At 40.7% G+C, this 21,058-nt stretch overlaps 1 protein-coding gene across 1 annotated transcript in view; it reads right to left on the bottom strand.

Moving 5' to 3' along the window:
- MRPL3 (mitochondrial ribosomal protein L3) overlaps positions 1-18,661 on the bottom strand; it is a 55,919-nt gene extending 37,258 nt beyond the window's left edge. Inside the window, exons 1-4 of the mRNA XM_006056247.4 lie at positions 18,404-18,661; positions 17,207-17,391; positions 16,107-16,198; positions 14,116-14,214 (exon numbers count right to left, since the gene is read on the bottom strand). Coding sequence (XP_006056309.1) covers positions 14,116-14,214; positions 16,107-16,198; positions 17,207-17,391; positions 18,404-18,495 — 468 coding nt within the window. The 5' untranslated portion in view covers positions 18,496-18,661. The remainder of the gene's footprint in view (positions 1-14,115; positions 14,215-16,106; positions 16,199-17,206; positions 17,392-18,403) is intronic.
- Positions 18,662-21,058: the final 2,397 nt, after the last annotated feature.

Genomic DNA, 21,058 nt, shown 5'->3' with positions numbered 1-21,058 from the left:
CATGACTCATTTATTTTGCAACTGGAAGCCTGTACCTCTTAACCTCCCTCACTTATGTCTCTCCTCACGCCTCTGCCAGATTTTGGTATGATATGCTCCCCCATTTTATTCAGGTTCCCACCCAAATATCAACCTACCTTTCCTAATTATTCTACCTAAAATAGATAGCACCATTTTCTGTCTCTTGCAATGCCCTGAGCTCACTTTATTAATCTTCAAAGCACTTCCCTCCATCTGTCATAATATATATTTTTTGAGTTGTTTATTTTCTGTACAAGAGCTTCTGACTCACACCCAACTGCACCAAAATGTACGCTTCCAGAGAGCAGACACTTTAATGGCTGCTCCATCCCCAGCTCCTGGTAGGTCCTGCTGTCTGCTCTTCCCTTCACTCTTACTGTTTTGTGTGTGCTATTGTGAATATTCTTGAACAGAAGATTTTATGGACAACTTATTTCCTTAACATAATGTCCTAGTATCTTTTTAAATTAACACTCTTGACATAGATTGCTGTTAAGACTTATCCAAAAAGTTGTACCACTTTACATTTCCTGATGTGAAGAGCCTCTCTCCTGAGAATATAATCAACAGTGTTTATCTTCCTGCTGTTCCCTCTCCCTCAGCTTCCCCTCTGATCCTACACAAAGCACTTGCAGGGCCCTGATGAGCCACAGTACTCCATATATGCTTACCTGTGCCTGCCTACCCCAGTCTCTTGGTCCATAATCTCCTCCCACTATGTACCACTTTCTGTTAAATACATGCCCAGTCCCAGCTCCAGTGATAAGCCACTCTTATCTGAAGAACATATATTTGAATATCCAGCAAACTTAAGGTACTTGCTAATTTCAGTTGGAAATATGAACTGTTCCCCTTGATAACTTACTGAGTAGGCTGCTCTTAGGTGACATGAAATTGGGTGGCACTGGCCCAAGGGCACAGAACTTTAGTTTTGGATCAGTCCACATGCCACCCACCTCCCCCACCCAAGAATCTCCCTGGAGTCCCACAGTGAGACCATGTAACAAATACTGAGAAGTCATGCTCTGGATGTCCACAGAAGACTGTTCTCTACTTCAAAGGCCCCTCGGAAGCTGTCCTTTCCTCCAAGAGTGATAATATACATTCAATCCTGTCACTCTCTATGGTTTCACTTCCCATATGCTGAAACCTAAGACTGATATTCAACATCACCAAGGACCCTGCTTTTCATCTTTAATCATACTCAATTCTATGAAAGCAAACACAAAGTTTTCATTTAAAAATATAGCTCCTTGAAAGGGAAATAAAAGGAATCCAGACAGGAAAGGAACAAGTAAAACTATCACTGTTTGCAGATGATACTATATATGGAAAAAATTTTAAAAACTTTTAGATAAAATGAATTCAGAAAAGTGGCAGCAAACAAAATTAACAGACAGAAATCTGTTGTTTTTCTACATACTAACAATGAACAGAGAAATTAAGAAAAAAAATTCCATATGCAATTGTACTCAAAAAAACCCTAAAAACCTAGGAATAAATCTATACTGGACAACTAAAAGATGTCCAGTAACTAAAAGATACTGATGAAAGAAACTGAAGATGACATAAAGAAATGGAAAGGTTATTGTGCTAATGGACTGAAAGCATACGTTGAAGATAATCATACTACCCCAGGAGCGGTGGCGCGCTGCGTGGCGCCAGAGCAGCTGAGAGGAGATACCCAACGTCCAAGGTAAGGTGCAACGGTGGCACTCTGCTGGAGCAGCCGTGAAGAGATACCCCTCGTCCAAGGGAAGAGAAACCCCAGTAAGACAGCAGGTGCTGAGAGACGGCATCAGAGGGTAGACAGACTGAAACCACAATCAGAGAAAACTAGCCAACCTGACCACATGGACCACAGCCTTGTCTAACTCAATGAAACTAAGCCATGCCATGTGGGGTCACCCAAGATGATGGGTAATGGTGGAGAGTTCTGACAAAATGTGGTCCACTGGAGAAGGGAATGGGAAACCACTTCAGAATTCTTGCCTTGAGAACCCCATGAGCAGTATGAAAAGGCAAAGATATAGGACACTGAAAGATGAACTCCCCAGGTTGGTAGGTGCCCAATATGCTACTGGAGAACTCCAGAAAGCATGAAGGGACAGAGCCAAAGCAAAAACAACACCCAGTTGTAGATGTGACTGGTGATAGAAGCAATGTCCGATGCTGTAAAGAGCAATATTGCACAGGAACCTGGAATGTCAGGTCCATAAATTAAGGCAAATTGGAAGTGGTCAAACAGGAGATGGCAAGAGTGAACGTCGACATTCTAGGAATTAGCGAATTGAAATGGACGGGAATGGGTGAATTTAACTCAGATGACCATTACATCACTACTATGGGCAGGAATCCCTTAGGAGAAATGGAGTAGCCATCATGGTCAACAAAAGAGTGCGAAATGCAGTACTTGGATGCAATCTCAAAAACGACAGAATGATCTCTGTTCGTTTCCAAGGCAAACCATTCAATATCATGGTAATCCAAGTCTATGCCCCAACCAGTAATGCTGAAGAAGCTGAAGTTGAATGGTTCTATGAAGACCTACAAGACCTTTTAGAACTAACACCCAAAAAAGATGTCCTTTTCATTATATGGGACTGGAATGCAAAAGTAGGAAGTCAAGAAACACCTGGAGTAACAGGCAAATTTGGCCTTAAATACAGAATGAAGCAGGGCAAAGGCTAATAGAATTTTGCCAAGAAAATGCACTGGTCATAACAAACACCCTCTTCCAACAACACAAGAGAAGACTCTATACATGGACATCACCAGATGATCAACACCGAAATCAGATTGATTATATTCTTTGCAGCCAAAGATGGAGAAGCTATATACAGTCAGCAAAAACAAGACTGGGAGCTGATTGTGGCTCAGATCATAAACCCCTTGCCAAATTCCGATTTAAATTGAAGAAAGTGGGGAAAAGCACTAGACCATTCAGGTATGACCTAAATCAAATCCCTTATGATTATACAGTGGAAGTGAGAAATAGATTTAAGGGACTAGATCTGATAGACAGAGTGCCTGATGAATTATGGACAGAGGTTCATGACATTGTACAGGAGACAGGAAGCAAGACCATCCCCAAGAAAAAGAACTGAAAAAAAGTAAAATGGCTGTCTGAGGAGGCCTTACAAATAGCTGTGAAAGAAGGAAAGCCAAAAGCAAAGGAGAAAAGGAAAGATATACGCATCTGAATGCTGAGTTCCAAAGAATAGCAAGGAGAGATAAGAAAGCCTTCCTCAGCGATCAATGCAAAGAAATAGAGGAAAACAACAGAATAGGAAACAGTAGAGATCTCTTCAAGAAAATTAGAGATGCCAAGGGAACATTTCATGCAAAGATGGACTCAATAAAGGACAGAAATGGTAGGGCCCTGACAGAAGCAGAAGATATTAAGAAGAGGTGGCAAGAATACACAGAAACTGTACAAAAAAGATCTTCACGACCCAGATAATCATGATGGTGTGATCACTCACCTAGAGCTAGACATCCTGGAGTGTGAAGTCAAGTGGGCCTTAGGAAGCATCACTACAAAGAAAGCTAGTGGAGGTAATGGAATTCCAGTTGAGCCATTTCAAATCCTAAAAGATGATGTTGTGAAAGTGCTGCACTCAATATGCCAGCAAATTTGGAAAACGCAGCAGTGGCCACAGGACTGGAAAAAGTCAGTTTTCATTCCGATCCCAAAGAAAGGCAATGCCAAAGAATGCTCAAACTACCGCACAATTGCATTCATCTCACATGCTAGCAAAGTAATGCTCAAAATTCTCCAAGCCAGGCTTCAGCAATACGTGAATCATGAACTTCCAGATGTTCAAGCTGGTTTTAGAAAAGGCAGAGGAACCAGAGATCAAATTGCCAACATCTGCTGGATCACTAAAAAAGCAAGAGAGTTCCAGAAAAACATCTATTTCTGCTTTATTGCTTATGCCAAAGCCTTTGACTGTATGGATCACAATAAACTGTGGAAAATTCTGAAAGAGATGGGAACACCAGATCACATGACTTGCCTCTTGACAAATCTGCATGGAGGTCAGGAAGCAACAGTTAGAGCTGGACATGGAACAACAGACTGGTTCCAAATAGGAAAAGGAGTACATCAAGGCTGTATATTGTCACCCTGCTTATCTAACTTATATGCAGAGTACATCATGAGAAACGCTGGGTTGGATGAAGCACAAGCTGGAATCAAGATTGCTGGGAGAAATATCAGTAACCTCAGATATGCAGATGACACTGCCCTTATAGTAGAAAGTAAAGAAGAACGAAAGAGCTTCTTGATGAAAGTGAAAGAAGAGAGTGAAAAAGCTGGCTTAAAGCTCAACCAACATTCAGAAAACTAAGATCATGGAATCTGGTCCCATCATTTCATGGCAAATAGATGGGGAAACAGTGGTTGATTATTTTTCTGTACTCCAAATTCACTGCAGATGGTGACTGCAGCCATGAAATTAAAAGACGCTTACTTCTTGGAAGGAAAGTTATGACCAACCTAGACAGCATATGAAATTGCAGAGACATTACTTTGCCAACAAATGTTCATTTCATCAAGGTTATAGTTTTTTCAGTAGTCGTGTATGGATGTGAGTTGGACTGTGAAGAAAGCTGAGCACCGAAGAATTGATGATTTTGAACTGTGGTGTTGGAGAAGACTCTTGAGAGTCCCTTTGACTGCAAGGAGATCCAACCAGTCCATCCTAAAGGAGATCAGTCCTGGGTGTTCACTGGAAAGACTGATGTTGAAGCTGAAACTCCAATACTTTGGCCACCTGATGCAAAGAACTGACTCGTTTGAAAAGCGCCTGATGCTGAGGAAGATTGAGGGTGGGAGGAAAAGGGGACGACAGAGGATGAGATGGTTGGATGGCATCACTGACTCAATGGACATGAGTTTGGGTAAACTCCAGGAGTTGGTGATGGACAGGGAGGCCTGGTGTGCTGCAGTCCATGGGGTCACAAAGAGTCCGACACAATTGAGCAACTGAACTGAATTGAACTGAACCCGAGGCAATGGAAAGATTCAATGTAATCTCTATCAAAATACCTATGGCTCTGCTCACAGACCCAAAACAGAAATCCTAAAATTTATATGGAAATACAAAAAACCCAGAATAGACAAAACGGTTTTTAGAAAGAACAACAAAGCTGGAGGTATCATGCTCCCTGATTTTAAACTCTATACAAAGCTATGGTAATCAAAGCAGTGAAGTACTGGCACAAAAACAGACACATAGATCAACAGAGCAGGACAGAGAGCCCAGAAATAAGCCCATAGTTAAATGGTCAACTAATCTATGACAAAAGAGGCAAGAAAATACAAAGGGGAAAAGACAGCCTCTTCATCAAATGGTGTTGGGAAAACTGGACAGCTACTTGCAAAAGAATCAAACTGGATCACTTTCTCATATCATATCCAAAAATAAACTCAAAATGAATGAAAGACTTAAACATAAGAGCTGAAACCAAAAAACTCCAAGAAAGCACAGGTAGCATGATCTTTATCCTCAGGCAAGGGAAACAAAAACAAAAATAATAAATGGGACTACATCAAACTAAAGTTTTTGTACAGTGAAGAAAACTATTAACAAGACAAAAAGACCACCCTCTGAATGGGAGAAGATATTTGTAAAAGATAAATCTGATAAGGGGTCAACATTCAAAATTTCAAAGAATTTATACAATAGCAAAAGAAACCCAACAACCTGCTTAACAAATTAACAGTAAACATGAACAGTCATTTTTTCAAAGACATACAGATGACCAAAAGACACATGAGAAGACACATGAAAAAAAATGTACACATTACTTATCAGTTCAGTTCAGTCGTTCAGTCGTACCCGACTCTTTGCAACCCCATGAATCGCAGCATGCCAGGCCTCCCTGTCCATCACCAACTCCCAGAGTTTACCCAAACTCATGTCAATCAAGTCGGTGATGCCATCCAGCCATCTCATCCTCTGTCATCCCCTTCTCCTCCTACCTTCAATCTTTCCCAGCATCAGGGTCTTTTCCAATGAGTCAACTCTTTGCATGAGGTGGCCAAAGTATTGGAGTTTCAGCTTTAGCATCAGTCCTTCCAATGAACACCCAGGACTGGTCTCCTTTAGGATGGACTGGTTGGATCTCCTTGCAGTCCATGGGACTCTCAAGAATTTTCTCCAACACCACAGTTCAAAAGCATCAATTCTTCGGTGCTTACCTTTCTTCACAGTCCAACTCTCACATCCATACATGACCACTGGAAAAACCATAGCCTTGACTAGACGAACCTTTGTTGGCAAAGTAATGTCTCTTCTTTTTAATATGCTGTCTAGGTTGGTCATAACTTTCCTTCCACGGTGTAAGCGTCTTTTAATTTCATGGCTGCATTAACCTCTGCAGTGATTTTGGAGCCCCCAGAAATAAAGTCTGACACTGTTTCCACTGTTTCCCCATCTATTTCCCATGAAGTGATGGGACCAGATGCCATGATCTTAGTTTTCTGAATGTTGAGCTTTAAGCCAACTTTTTCACTCTCCTCTTCAGGGAACTGCAAATAAAACTACAAGAAGATATTGTCTCCCCCTGTCAGAATGGCTAGTATCAAAAAGACAAAAAGTAACATGTTCTGTAGAGGATGTGGAGAAAACGGAACCCTCATGCACTGTTGACAGGAACATACACTTGTGCAGCCACTATGGAAAACAACATGGAGGTTCCCCAAAAATTAAAAATAGAAACACCATATTATTTAAGTTACTCTATTTCTGGGTATTGTTCTAAAGAAAACAAAAACACTCATAGGAAAAGATATATGCACATTTATTTTCACCACAGCATTATTTATAATAGCTAAGATATGAAAGCAACCTAAGTGTCTGTCAACAGATGAATGGATAAGGAAGATGTTTGTGTACACATGCACACGTGTACACACATACACACACACACACACACACACACACACACACACATACAAAATGGAATATTACTCAGCCATGAAAAAATAAAATCTTGCCATTTGCAACAACATGGATGGGTCTAGAGGATATTATGCAAAGTGAAGTAAGTCAGATGAAGAAAGACAAATACCATATGATTTCACTTATATGCAGAATCTAAAAAACAAATGAATGGAAGGTAACAAAACAGAAAACAGACTCATAGATACAGAGAACACACAGGTGGTTGCCAGATGGGAGGGGCTGGGGGGATGAATGAAATAGTGAGGGCAGTTAAGATGTAAACTTCCAGTTACAAAATAAAGGAGTCTTGAGGATGAATATAGTAGCATGGAGAATATAGTCAACAATATTGTAATAAGTTTGAATGGCCATGGATGGTAACTATACTGATCATGGGAATCATTTTGTAATGTACAGAAATACTGAATCACTATGTTGCACATCTGTAAGTAACAGTGTTTTAGATCAATTTAATTTCAATAAAACATCTAAAAATGTGGATACTTAAAATTATTTCCCTGATGTATCAGATTCAAATTTATTGAATTTTAGAACAGAATTTCAATTTTATATTTGACCTTCACATATTCTACTTGGCAATTTAAAAAACATATTTTATTAATATCAGTTTTTAAGTATTCCAGGAGGCTTATGAGAAAAATCTTGTACTTTTTTTAGTAATACAAAATGGACAAGATAAACATCTTGACTAAGTAACTCTAGACTGAGACATAAGGAGGACAAAGGTAATACATACTTCCTGGTTATCTTCCAATTTCACTAAAGTTGAATAATTTTTTTCTTTTAAATAAAAATATCATAAAACTAATCATGCATCTGTCCTGAGAAAAACCAAATGTTCAAGCTGAGCTGAAGTCAACAGTAGTGTTACAGGGTTTTTTTTCTAACTTCCAAATAAATGATTTCAAAAGGCAATTTAAAGGACTGACGGCAGTGTCACACTTGGATAATCCCATCTACGAGGTTGCATTTTTTTCTCCCTCTTCAAAGTTCTCTTCAATTATCCTTCTCACAATGAAAATGCTTCTCTGCTCCAAATATGAATTGATTTAATCAACTTGTAAGGCATTTAAACTTCCTTATTCAAAAACATTATGTACCACATCAGTTTTTATTTATAATATGGTACACAAATAGCAAAAGCCAAGTAGTCTAATTTCTTGGAGGCATAAATTCTTTACAGATTAAGAAAAATAACATTTCAGCCTTAGTATAAATAAAACTGATTCAATCAACTCATTGTAAAATGCTACACTATTTAATATTCATAGATCTCTCTCTCTCTCTCAGACCCTCCAAAATCAATCTACTTGCAGTTTCACTGAGGGTTACAATGTGCAAATGAAAGTTTGAAGTCTGTATACATTGAATTTCAAAAATCTTTCTTTCTGAACCAAAATGCTTTACTTCTAAAGAATTCTATAACTTCATTTTCACATCCTATTCTGACAAAAGGTCATTCAAAGACAAACTTGTTTCTTAATATTGCAATACATGACCTCTGGACCTAGAAAATTAATATCTTGAAGAATAAATGGGCCTCTGAAGCACTTCCTATACCACAGTAGTGAATAGTTTACAAAATTCATGTCAGTTATGTGGTTAAAATTCACGACAGTATTAAGAATCAGCATCCAAATCAGCATCCTGCTGTGCTATACATTCACTGGTGAGATAAAATTTAAGGTATGAAGACCAGTCTCAACTACAAAAGTAGAAATAAAAGTACTAACATTTCTCTAATAGTTTAGTTATTAAGATTTTATCATCAAGACTGTCTTCATCATTAAGGAAAATAAATAAATTGAGCTGGCAAGTAGGAGGGGAACTTTTGTTTTTTGTTAAAAACCAAAGTATTTGAGAATCAGTGTGAAACTTCTAGAACTGGGAGGGAATTCAGAAACCATCAAGTCCAATTGCTTATTTTGGTGGGTAATAAAATGGATGTTCTGAAAGGTGGAGTGAAGGAGCTAATGGCAGCCATGGAAACAGAACTCAGCTCTTCTGATGCCATGCCCACTCATTTCCCACTGTCTCACAGTCCTGAGGAGGTAGTGTTCACAAATCTGCTACAGCAGAATGGATTACCCCAACATGACACCTGATTTACAAATATGAAGGCTATAGAGCCAGAAATTTACAAAATTGGTAATGAAATAAAGATGACAGTGCTAGTCCTAACAAAAACACAGAAATATAATCAATTAGAAAACAGTGGTATCTAGCAAAGTAAAGAATTGCTCATATGATTCACAGGAGGTCTGGCAAATATTTACACTTAAAAATTCAAACATTTGACATTTTTTTTAAGTTTCCAAAAATATCACATTGTACTTTTAACTACCTTATCTGAACCCATAATTATTAGTCAATAAACTGTCAAGAGTAGCAGATATTACTATGAAGTTTTAATGAAAAATAAGCTAAACATACTACCATAATATGCAAAAATAAATCCTGTAATACTTATGAGACAGGCCTATTAAACCATAGGACTTCAACCATTGCCAATTTACTAATCAGTATATCCCATGTGGCGCTAGTGGTAAAGAATCCGCCTGCCAATACAAGAGACATAAGAGATTCTATTCCTGGGTCTGGGAGATTTCCTGGAAGAGTCATGACAACCCACTCCCAGTATTCTTGCCTGAGAATCCCCATGGACAGAGGACCTGATGGGCTGTAGTCCATGGGGTCACAAAGAGTCGAACACGACTGAAGTGACTTAGACACATACCCCACTACCTATAAGACAGTTCCACCTGCCTTTTCTGTAAACTCTTTACATCTTTCCTCCAAAGCAATCCGTTCCTTGTCTCTGTCCCAGGTCACAGCATCAGCACTGACCTGCTGGGTCCTGTCCCACCAGCTCATCCTCACCTGGTCTTTTATAATGCTTGCCTTTCCCAAGCCCAAGGCAACTGCTCCAGCGCAAAAGACTTTTATCAACTCTCCCAGAGGGCTCACCCCTTAAAAGTCCTCCCAGCATGGGGGATTTTCTAATTTAGTTAACCATGATAACAATATGACAGTTCAGTTCAGTTGCTCAGTCATGTCCGACCCTTTGTGACCCCACAGACTGCAGCACACCAGGCCTCCCTGTTCATCACCAACTCCTGGAGTTAACTCAAACTCATGTCCCTTGAGTCGGTGATGCCATCCAACCATCTCATCTTCTGTCATCCCCTTCTCCTCCCGCCTTCAATCTTTCCCAGCATCAGGGTCTTGTCAAATGAGTCAGTTCTTCACATCAGGTGGCCAAAGTACTGGAGTTTCAGCTTCAGCATCAGTCTTTCCAATGAATATTCAGGACTGATTTCCTTTAGGATGGACTGGTTGGATCTCCTTGCAGTCCAAGGGAGTCTCAAGAGTCTTCCCCAACACCACAGTTCAAAAGTATCAATTCTTCAGCACTCAGCTTTCTTTATATAGTCCAACTCTCACATCCATACATGACTACTGGAAAAACCATAGCCTGCCCTGGTTAAAGTAGTGAGTAGTAATGGCTCTGTCTGCAATGCAAGAAACTCAGGTTCTGTCCCTGAGTTGGGAAGATCCCCTGGAAAAGGGAATCACAACCCACGCCTGAATTCTTGCCTGAAGAATTACATGGACAGAGGAGCCTGGCATGCTACAGTCCATAAAGTTACAAAGAGTCAACAAGCTTGAGCAACTAACACTTTCTTTCACTTTCTGGTTAAAGAATTCAGAAACTCTAAACTCCATCCTGACAGCCCCACCTTTCACACCTTTATCATGCTCTCCCACCAGCCCCACCACACATTAAGATCCAGACACACTGCCCTTCTCCTCCCAGGCAGCAATCCTCCTCCACAGGTCTGCTTCTATAAAGCCCACTCCCCCTGGCATACCTTTAACACCCGCCCTTCTTTCTGGTCTCCTCCCTGTGAAACCTCCTAAGATTTCCACAAGCAGAACTGGCCAGTGTGCTTGCTGCATTTATAGTACTGTATTGAGATGGCTCGACAGAGGATGAGATGCCTGGATGGCATCACTGACTCGATGGACGTGAGTCTGAGTGAACTCTGGGAGTTGGTGAGGGACAGGAAGGCCTGGCGTGCTGCGATTCATGGGGTCGCAAGGAGTCAGACACGACTGAGCGACTGATCTGATCTGATTGAGATGGCTGATTTATTAGTCCACCTTCCCTGTATGTTTCCAAAGGGTGGATATCAAGAGACAATTAAGAAAGTAAGGCTTTTGGAGTCTGACTGTCTACCTTTTATCAGTGGGTGTCCCTGAGGGAGTTACTTATCCTTATTAGAGTCTGAAAAAGTTCATTGGTTAATAAATGTAAAAGACTTATGCCTATATACTCAGCATGTAACAAGTGCTGAAAAGTTAACTATGGGGCTTCCCTGGTAGCTCAGTGGTAAAGAATCCTCCTGCCAATGCAGGCGACAAGGGTTTGATCCCTGATCCAGGAAGATCCCATATGCCAATGGGCAACTAAGCCCATGGGCCACAACTATTGAGCCTGCCATCCAGAGCCTGGGAGCCACAACTACTAAAGACCGCGCACCCCCGGGCCCATGCTCTGCAGCAAGAGAAACCACTGCAGTGAGAAGCCTGAGCACTGCAACTAGAGAAAAGCCTGCACAGCCGCAAAGACCCAGCACAGCCAGAAATAAATAAATTAAATAATTCCAAAATAAAAAAGAAAATTAAAATTTTTAAATAAAAAATTAACTATGACAAGGAAATAAAAGGTAAACGATAAACACTTGCTAGTTTTGGCAGCTGCATAGCACAGGTTATCTCCTAATTTCCATTCATGCTCACTTCATAAACAATTTATAATAAAAAAATATTAATCTAGAGACAAGCAATGTTTTAGTAAACGTAAAGACATTTCAGCAGCCATTAGTGAAAATCATCACCATTTCTTAAAAGGTATTCTCTGCTTTTAGTTATCAAAAAAAACTCCAATACTAATTGTGCAGATGTTTTCACATTTAAACAACCAACTCAGCATTCTCCTTGGGAATTGTTGTTGTTCAGTCGCTCAGTTGTGTCTGACTCTTTTGTGATCCCACGGATTGCAGCACACCAAGTTTCCCTGTCATTCACCATCTTGCAAAGCTTGCCCAAACTCATGTCCACTGAATTGGTGATGCCATCCAACCATCTTATCCTCTGTTGTCCCCTTCCCCTCCTGTCTTCAATCTTTCCCAGCATCAGAGTCTTTTCCAATGAGTCAGCTCTTTGCATCAGGTGGTCAAATACTATTGCTTCAGCTTTAGCATCAGTCCTTCCAATGAGTATTCAGGGTTGATTTCCCTTAAGACTGACTGGTTTGATCTCCTTGCTGTCCAAGGGACTCTCAGGAGTCTTCTCCAGACCACAGTTTGAAGGCATAAATTCTCTGGTGCTGTCTTCTTTACGGTCCAGCTCTCACAACCGCATATGACCACTGGAAAGACTATAGCCTTGATATACTAATCTTTGTCAGCACAGTAATGTTTTGGCTTTTCAGCACATTGTCTAGATTTGTCATAGTTTTCCTGCCAAGAAGCAAACGTCTTCTGATTTCATGGCCGCAGTCACCATCCACAGTGATTTTAGAGCCCAAGAAGAGGAAATCTGCCACTACTTCCACTTTTCCCCCTTCTATTTACCATGAAGTAATGGGGCTGATGCCAAGATATTAGTGTGTTTTTTCCCTAATATTTAGTTTAAGCCTGATCTTTCACTCTCCTCCTTCACCCTCATCAAGAGGCTCTTTAGTTCCTTCTCACTTCCTGCCATTAGAGTGGTATCATCTGCATATCTGAGGTTGTTGATGTTTCTCCTGCCTGTCTTGATTCCAGCTTGTAACTCATCCAGCCCTGCATTTCTCATGGTGTGCTCAGTGTATAAGTTAAATAAACAGGGTGACAGCAGACAGCACTGTCATACTCCTTTCTCAATCCTGAGCCAATCAGTTGTTCCACACAGGATTCTAACTGTTGCTCCTGACCTGCATACAGATTTCTCAGGAGACAGGTAAGATGGTCTAGTATTCCCATCTCTTTAAGAGCTTTCCACAGTTTGTTATGATCCACACAGTCAAAGGCTTTAGCGAAGTTAATGAAACAGAGTAGATGTTTTTCTGGAATTCCCTTGCTTTCTCTATGATTAAGCAAATGTTGGCAATTTGATTTCTGGCTCCCCTGCCTTTTTTAAACCCAGCCTGGATGTCTGGAAGTTCTTGGTTCGCATAACGCTAAAGCCTAGCAAGCAAGATTTTAAGCATGACCTTACTAGCATGGGACATGAGTGGAAATGTTGGATGGTTAGAATACTCTTTAGTACTTTAGTACTAAAAATGTTTAGTACCAAACATGCTTTAGTCCCGTCTCTTCTTGGGAACTGGGGTGAGGACTGACCTTTTCCAGTCCTATGGCCACTGCTAGGTCTTCCAGATTTGCTGACATATTCAGTGCAATACTTTGATGGCATCATCTTTTAGAATTTTGAATAGCTCTACTGGAATTCTATTGCATGCACTAGCTTTATTCACAGCAGTGCTTCCTAAGGCCCACTTGACTTCACACTCCAGAATGCCTAGCTCTGGGTAACATGAACTAGTTATTCAGTTCATTAAGATATTTTTTGTACAGTCCTTCCGTGTGTTCTTTCCATCTCTTCTTGATCTCTTCAGCATCTACTAGATCTCTACCACTTCTGTCCTTTATTGTGCCCATCTTAGGGTGAAATATTCCCTTGGTATTTCCAATTTTCCAGAAGAGATCTCTAGTCTTTCTCCTTCTGTTGTTTTCCTCTATTTTTATACACTGTTCATTGAAGAAGGCCTTCTTGTCTCTCCTTGGCTTCTCTTCTATGGAATTCTTCAGGCAAGAATACTGGAGTGGGTTGCCATTCCCTTCTCCAGGGGATCTTCCCAACCCAGGGACTAAATCTAGGTTTCCCGCATCGCAGGCAGATTCTTTACCACCAGGGATGCCCCTCTATCAGACTGTCTTCCCCCAAATCCACAGTTTACCTCCAGGACAAGTTTATGACTATGGGATAGCTCAAAACTTAATTCAGAATTTCAAAGAATTCAGATTTAAAGCTAATGAAATGCAGTATTCTGGGAATGAAAATGCATCCTTACGTGGAAACGTGACACAGTTTTTCCTCCTACAGTCAGGGCTGCCATTTTTCCATTATGATTTTCCTTTGGAGTATATTTTAGAACATGACAGTCTTGTACCTAAAAAACAAAACACACACACACACAAAATCAATGTGCTGGAATACATGTTAATATTACATACCAGCCACACTGAGTCCCTAGGACAGTTAAGAATTCTCTAAAGTTTCTGATCTCATCATCCCTCTAAAACCAATCACAATCTAAAAGAACCATTAACCACAGTACATAATGTGCATAAAACACAAATATACAACAAAATGGAGTATTTACAAAGAAAATATGCATATAACCGCTACCCATATCAAAAATCCCCCAAACCTCTGTGTCTCTTCCCAATCCCCACCTCACATCCATTCCTCCCTGTCCTTTTTACCCCTTGAGCAGTGGTTCTCAAAGTGTGGTCCCTAGACAAGCTGCATCAGCATCCCCTGGGAACTGTGTGAAAATGCAGGGTGTCAGGCCCCTGCCAGAACCTACTAAAACAGAACCTGTGTTTTCTGATCCCCCCAGGTGATTCTGAGGTACAGAAAAGTTTGAGAAGCACTGCCCTTCAAATAAACAACCATCCCTCTTGACACTGTGGTAATTGTTTATCTAACTTTTCATTATAATTACTACCTTTGAAAGCACTGCTTAATCTTGTAGTTTAGTGCTATCTGTTGAAACATCATGTAAGTGGAGTCAGACCACATAGACTCCTCCAGATTTTCCTGCTTTTGCTCAAGATTCTATTGGTAAGGTTCACCCACACTGCTTTTTGCAGCTCCATTCTGTGCATTTTCACTGCCACCCAGCACTTTATCATGTAAATATACCATGATTTCTTTATCCATTTTACCATGATGGAAACATGAGTTATTTCTATTTTTGGAGTATTAAGAGTAATGCTGCTATAACTCATCTGTTTGAGTTTTCTAGCAACACTCAGGAGTGAAACTGGAAGACCACAGGTTCACCTACCTCAACTTGCCCTAATGCTATTTCCTGAAGTAGTTGTTCCAAGTTACAATCCCACCCGTCATTCCTGAAAGTTCCCAAAGTTCTGTAGAGTTCTAGAAACTATTGATATAATTCTTTCCTTGATCATTCAGAGTCAGTAAAAACTTACTAAGGGCTTGCAGGCCACCTGTGCCTGACAGTACCGGAAGCACTTCCATGTATGGGCTCTCACTTTAATCTCCATCGCTTGCTTAATCGCTTGTCCAAGGCTTAACTCCAAAGATGAAGTGAGCTGTTTAAAGTGATCTGGAGAATGATGGTCTCAACTTACCAGTGATTTTTATAATAATGATAAAGGCATCAACAGCTAATGCTGGACATTGAACACTGTTTAAAATTTAAGTGCCTGACATTTATCATCTTGTGCAAGCCTCACAGTAACCCTTTGAGGGAGGTCATAGTGATTTCTCCTGAAGAATAAAATCCTATCTTTTACAGATGAGGCAGTGCTTCAAAGAACACAGCTAGGAAATGGTATAACCGAGATATGAGATATTCAGGTTCCAGGGCCTACATTCTTAACCAGTAACCTTATTTCAGACAACAAAATGCTTCTTCTCCAGTTAAGTGTTATACCCTGAGTTAGTAAAGAGGTCAAAATTACAACTTGGAGTTGAAAGAATTGCATAAATGAAAATAAGATGGGACTGAGACTTTTTTCTGACTGTGAGCTAAACTAGTAGATCTGTAAGAAGTTAGGTTCCAATTTTTTTTTTTTTTTAATTTATTGCTCCAGTTATCCCAACACCAGTATCAAGAAAGCCACCACTCAGGCATGAGTAAGAACATTAACTGACATCCTCAGAAGCCTCTTTCACAGAATTTATGCTCCATTCTACCTCTTCTTCACATGTTTTAGGATACAAATATTGTCTATTGCACAACAGGTTTGTACAAATAGATCTCAACACACACAACAGATTTGCTATTATTTTCTATTTCTTTCTCACCTGAAGTAATGTGACCACATGCTTCTTACCATCTTTGGTCCATAATGGCATCATGCCTAGCTTCAGTGCAACAAGGCCTACTCTAGAGGAACCTGGCAATTAAAGACAAATCAGTATTCACATAGTTCTTTCCAACATTTGTCAACTTGATACTATAGGATTTCCTGAATTTTGGTTTCATATAAGGAGTAGGCAGATAACAAACATGCTGATATATCCATAGAGTAAACTATAACTGTTCCTTTCAGACGAAGTGCCTTCAACCATGCCTGACATAGTATTACTCAATAAATCTTGGTAAAATAAAAAAATATGAGAACTATACAAAATAAAGAAAACACTTAAAGTGATATATTCTAGTATTTAGAACAGTGGTAATTAATAGAGAGCATGATGAATGCACCTTTATGCCTTGCTTTCCTAGTATCAATTCATATCCAACCTCATTAATCAGAAAATATCTACTACTCAAACTCTAAGAAGTTAGCTGGAGTTACAGAGATGAGCTAAGTGGTTATGTGGCTAAAAAATGTTATCATCTACCATGGCATTCAGTTTGTTGTATAAACTGATGAAGTTGCTCCACTGAGATGTCTAGTCATTAAACAATTTGACAGCCACAATAGCCCCCAGTCAAAGACAACACCTTAAACAGGAAAGGTCTTATGCTTTTTGGTCTGGCCAAAGATGGATGTACACTCTATCTGGCACTAAGAGCTGATTGTGGGCTTATGCTTGGCAGGCATTGAGTGCAACACCTCAAATGCAAATCTCTAAGTGATACATTTTAGTTCACTGCACTCTTCCAGCTTTTCTTTTCTATTTTTTATCCGAAGAAAGTAAAAAAAAAAAAAATTGCAGAATGATTCTCTTTTCACCTACTATGCAGTTTCTTGAGGAAGTTTTGATGATCATCAGACAGTCACTAACAGTAGACTAGGATGCTGGAAATATACTTGCAAACCAAACCACAATGAAACAGACACCGTTATGTCATGAAAAACAGAGATGACAAATTTATCCAGAAGTCACTATGACTTTAAATGTGCCAGTCAGACAGTAATCAGGCAACGAGAACACAACATACACAAAATAACCACCTGGTTCCCAAGGATGTATAGGCCACGGCTCATCTTTCAGAGGACAGAGTTTACTTGCTAATTGGGCTTTATTTTCATCAGAGACCAATTGCTTAACAAAGGAAACATTCTCTTCAGAAAGATGTTCATCCCACCAAGTACCACTCTTGCCATGGAGACTTCTGACCAAAACCCAGATGTCTGTTCTGCAGAAATAAAATTAGAGAACAAAGTACAATTCAAAAGGCTCCCCATTTAATACATTTAATACAGGAGGTTACATCAGCTGGAAAGTATAGTCAGGGCCTTAGGGAAAGGTGTGCATCCTGTTTCAGTTTTTTTCACTGACATTCCTCATGAAAATAACGGGGCTCATACTTTAACCGTTAATAAATATCCTGGAGGAAAAGTTCTCCCTTTCTCCTCTGGGATAAACAGATTTCCAACAGGGTAGTCCTATGTAGACAAGAGAAGTCACAGGCCCATTTGAACATGTACGGTAACAGTTTACATCCAGCAGAGGTGACAGAATGTGGGCTTACTGATATTTTTCTGATAAACTCACCTCTTATCTGTAATGACATGGCTTAGGCTCAGAATGGTGAAAAAATGGAGTGTGCAAATTCTAAAAATCCATAAAAGACCTGACCTCTACTAGCTGAACACACAAGAAAGACTTTAGGGCACAGAGGTCAGGAAAGAGGTGTGTAATTCTTGAGAGGAGGGTCAGAAAGAAGTAAAGCTTTCTGAGGTCTATCTCTTTTGTAGACAGGAAGATATAGCCAGGCTAGAGTCTCAATTCTGCACTTCTTAGTTAAATGACCTTGGGCAAATCGCTTGTCTCTAAGACTCTTATCTGTAAAACAGAATAATAATAGGACGGAATAATGGTGGTGTCTGTAAAACGGATGATTACAGCTCTCATGAGGCTACATGAGCCAAGGTGCCTAATGTTTCTAAAAGAACATTTATTATAAACACTCACTAATTGGAAGATATTATTGCTGTTGGTACTTCTTGCTGCTAGTCGCTGGCTCATCAGCATTGAAAATAAAAAACCTACCCCTTCAACTCTTCAAAGGGCACGTCCTTTGAGTAGTGATTCTTAACTCTTTAGGCCTAGACGGAGCTCCCTCCTACCCTGGGCCGGGCCAAGCCACAGCCCGTGGCAGCGAGTGCAAGGATCATCCCCAACGCTCGTCTCTCCCCAGCACCCACCTGTTTCCCGAGCCCAGGGCAGTGCCTAGGCCACCCGTGCCGCGGTCCAGCACCCGGGCGCCGGCCCAAGCCAGCAGCCTCCAACCAGGCATGGTGAGGCCGGGAGAGCGCAGCCCCTTCACCCTCGGGCGCCCTGACGCTCGGCTTGGCTTTCAGGGCGCCGCAGCGACCGTGTCCCAGTCCTGTGAACCGTCCGGAGCTGTCCCGCAGCCTCCCTCACTGCCTTCCCGGACGAAAAAGAACTGCCGGAGCCATTTCCGGTCCGTTCGCAAAGCGCCCCGGTGCTGGGATCGGCTCCAAGAACTAGAGTTCCGCCTTCGGAATAGTCCTAACTCTAAGCTCTGAGTAGGGTGGGGTGGGTAGGATATGGCTCTCCATGGGGTGGGAAAAAGAACTTGACTCTTGGAATTTAAACTTTAAGAGAATGAGGCAAACTAGGGACAGACGTCTTAAGGAAGCGAAGTTACTTCTAAGTAGTGCCCGTTGTGGGGCAGCTCATTGTACTAAGCAGCTCTTGATATTCTTATATTGGGTTATGTTCAAAACATCCCTGAAAGAAGGTCGTTACTTTTATATTACAAATGAAGGAATACAGACAGTGCTGGGTCCAAAACAGATGGAAGAATTGGTACTAAAACGGGACTGACATGCGCTAGTAGACTATGGCCAAGTTGATGTGGTGTGACTTCCAGGGGTGGATCATAAAAGGTATTGCTAGTGTATCTTGGGCTCTTGGACAGCTCTGTATGAGGGAAGCCAGCAGTCTTGTCCTGCAGGCACTCAAACATCCCTATGGAGGGGCCCATGTGGAGAGGAACCATCTTTCCAACTAGGAATTAACCACTTAGGAAGGGATTCCTCTGGTTCCAGGCAACATTTCCAATGACTGCGATCATGAAAGACTGAGCCTGAACCACCAAGTTAAGAAACTCATGAGTTCCTGACCAGGAGAAACTCCTGGAGAGAGTAAAAGATTACTAAATTATTCTGTGGAATCATTTATTCCTAATATACTTTGCTGCTGCTGCTGTTAAGTGGCTTCAGTCGTGTCCGACTCTGTGTGACCCCATAGATGGCAGCCCAACCCTGGGATTCTCCAGGCAAGAACACTGGAGTGGGTTGCCATTTCCTTCTCCAATGCATGAAAGTGAAAAGTGAAAGTAAAGTCGCTCAATCGTGTTGGACTCTTAGTGACCCCATGGACTGCAGCCTACCAGGCTCCTCCGTCCATGGGATTTTCCAGGCAAGAGTACTGGAGTGGGGTGCCATTGCCTTCTCTGTTAGGTACAAATAAACCCTCTCCTTTGTTCCAGAGTCAGCCTAATCACCATGTGTGATCTTGGGTATCCATTCTATTACTTTGTTTCCTTCTTTGTCAGATGAGTGCTTGTAGAAATTCAGAAATAGAAAGACTTAAGCTATTTCAACACCCTCTTTTATCTGAGATATGGCTATGCTGGCTTAAAAAGTCCAGGCCATGGTCAATTCCTGATAACTACTTGGACTGTTCTATAAAGATAAAAATTAGAAAACAAAGGATGGTCTCAAAATCTTTGTTTGCTCATGCTAGCCTGGCTTCCCAGTTATTTGAGAATAGCCCTTTACTGAACAAGCATATCTTGAGGTATGCTGTATGCAAGCAGCTAGGAATAAAAAGACTTGCCTACAACAGCCAATGGCTAGCATTTCTTGAGCATATAATATGGGATGAATATTGTGGAAGCCCCGGAAATCTCAGTCAGAGACCACCAGAAGCACACTTGAATTTATAAATTTAAGTTTCATTAGCTTCCTGCAGCAAGAGAGAACATACACCTACAAATGAGTCATAATATTTGAACTTACACTGAGTGGCATGAAGGAAACAGACTTCTTTTGAAATGGATACTATTCAGCAAAAGTTCAGCATTTGGGCATCACAGTAATTTTGTTGGAGGTAAGAAGGACAGCATGAAACTAGGGATAATGATGGTGAGGGAGCAGATCTGTTTTGAGGATAAGATTTTTTGAAGAAATAACTGTTTTGTAACTGGAGTGTGGCCGTGGGTGTGATCTGTTAGAAGTATTATGTTGACATTCTATTATAAATTAAACACTGAAGTCTGATTCCTAATAGAATTCATGTTCACTCTTTGGTGTATTTCCTCATTTGATCTTTATAATAACCCCATAGGATAATATGATAATTATCTCCATTTTACAGTTTAGAAAATAAACACAGGGAGACTACATGACTTAAGTTCTTTTGACTAGTTAGGGCCAAGATTTAAATCTTAGCAGTGTGATCACAGAGCCTGTGCTCCCAGCCATTCTGTTTCTTTGATTCTCTAAGACAAGTATGTTATTACCCTTGCATTGAAATTCCTATATCGCTGAGAGGAAAATTGGTAAGTGATCATATCACACATGGCAGTCTGTGAGGCCTGAGGAGGCAGCCAGTCAGTCTAACTTTTGCCCTTAGTGCCAAAATTCTCCTAGTCTATGATGGCAACCTTGAACGAAGAAATCCTTAGCAGACACCATTGCTAAACTGAATCAAAGCAAAACATGCTCTGTCTTCTGTCACATATTTCCTGATTGACTGGGTCAATCAGCTGGGTCTGGGAAGTATTGTCTTAATTTCATCACTACAGTGTACTTCTAATTGACAAGAAC

Source organism: Bubalus bubalis, chromosome 1 (genome assembly GCF_019923935.1).
Source record: "Bubalus bubalis isolate 160015118507 breed Murrah chromosome 1, NDDB_SH_1, whole genome shotgun sequence".
Taxonomy (NCBI): domain Eukaryota; kingdom Metazoa; phylum Chordata; class Mammalia; order Artiodactyla; family Bovidae; genus Bubalus; species Bubalus bubalis.
This window is presented reverse-complemented; position numbering and strand designations above follow the sequence as displayed.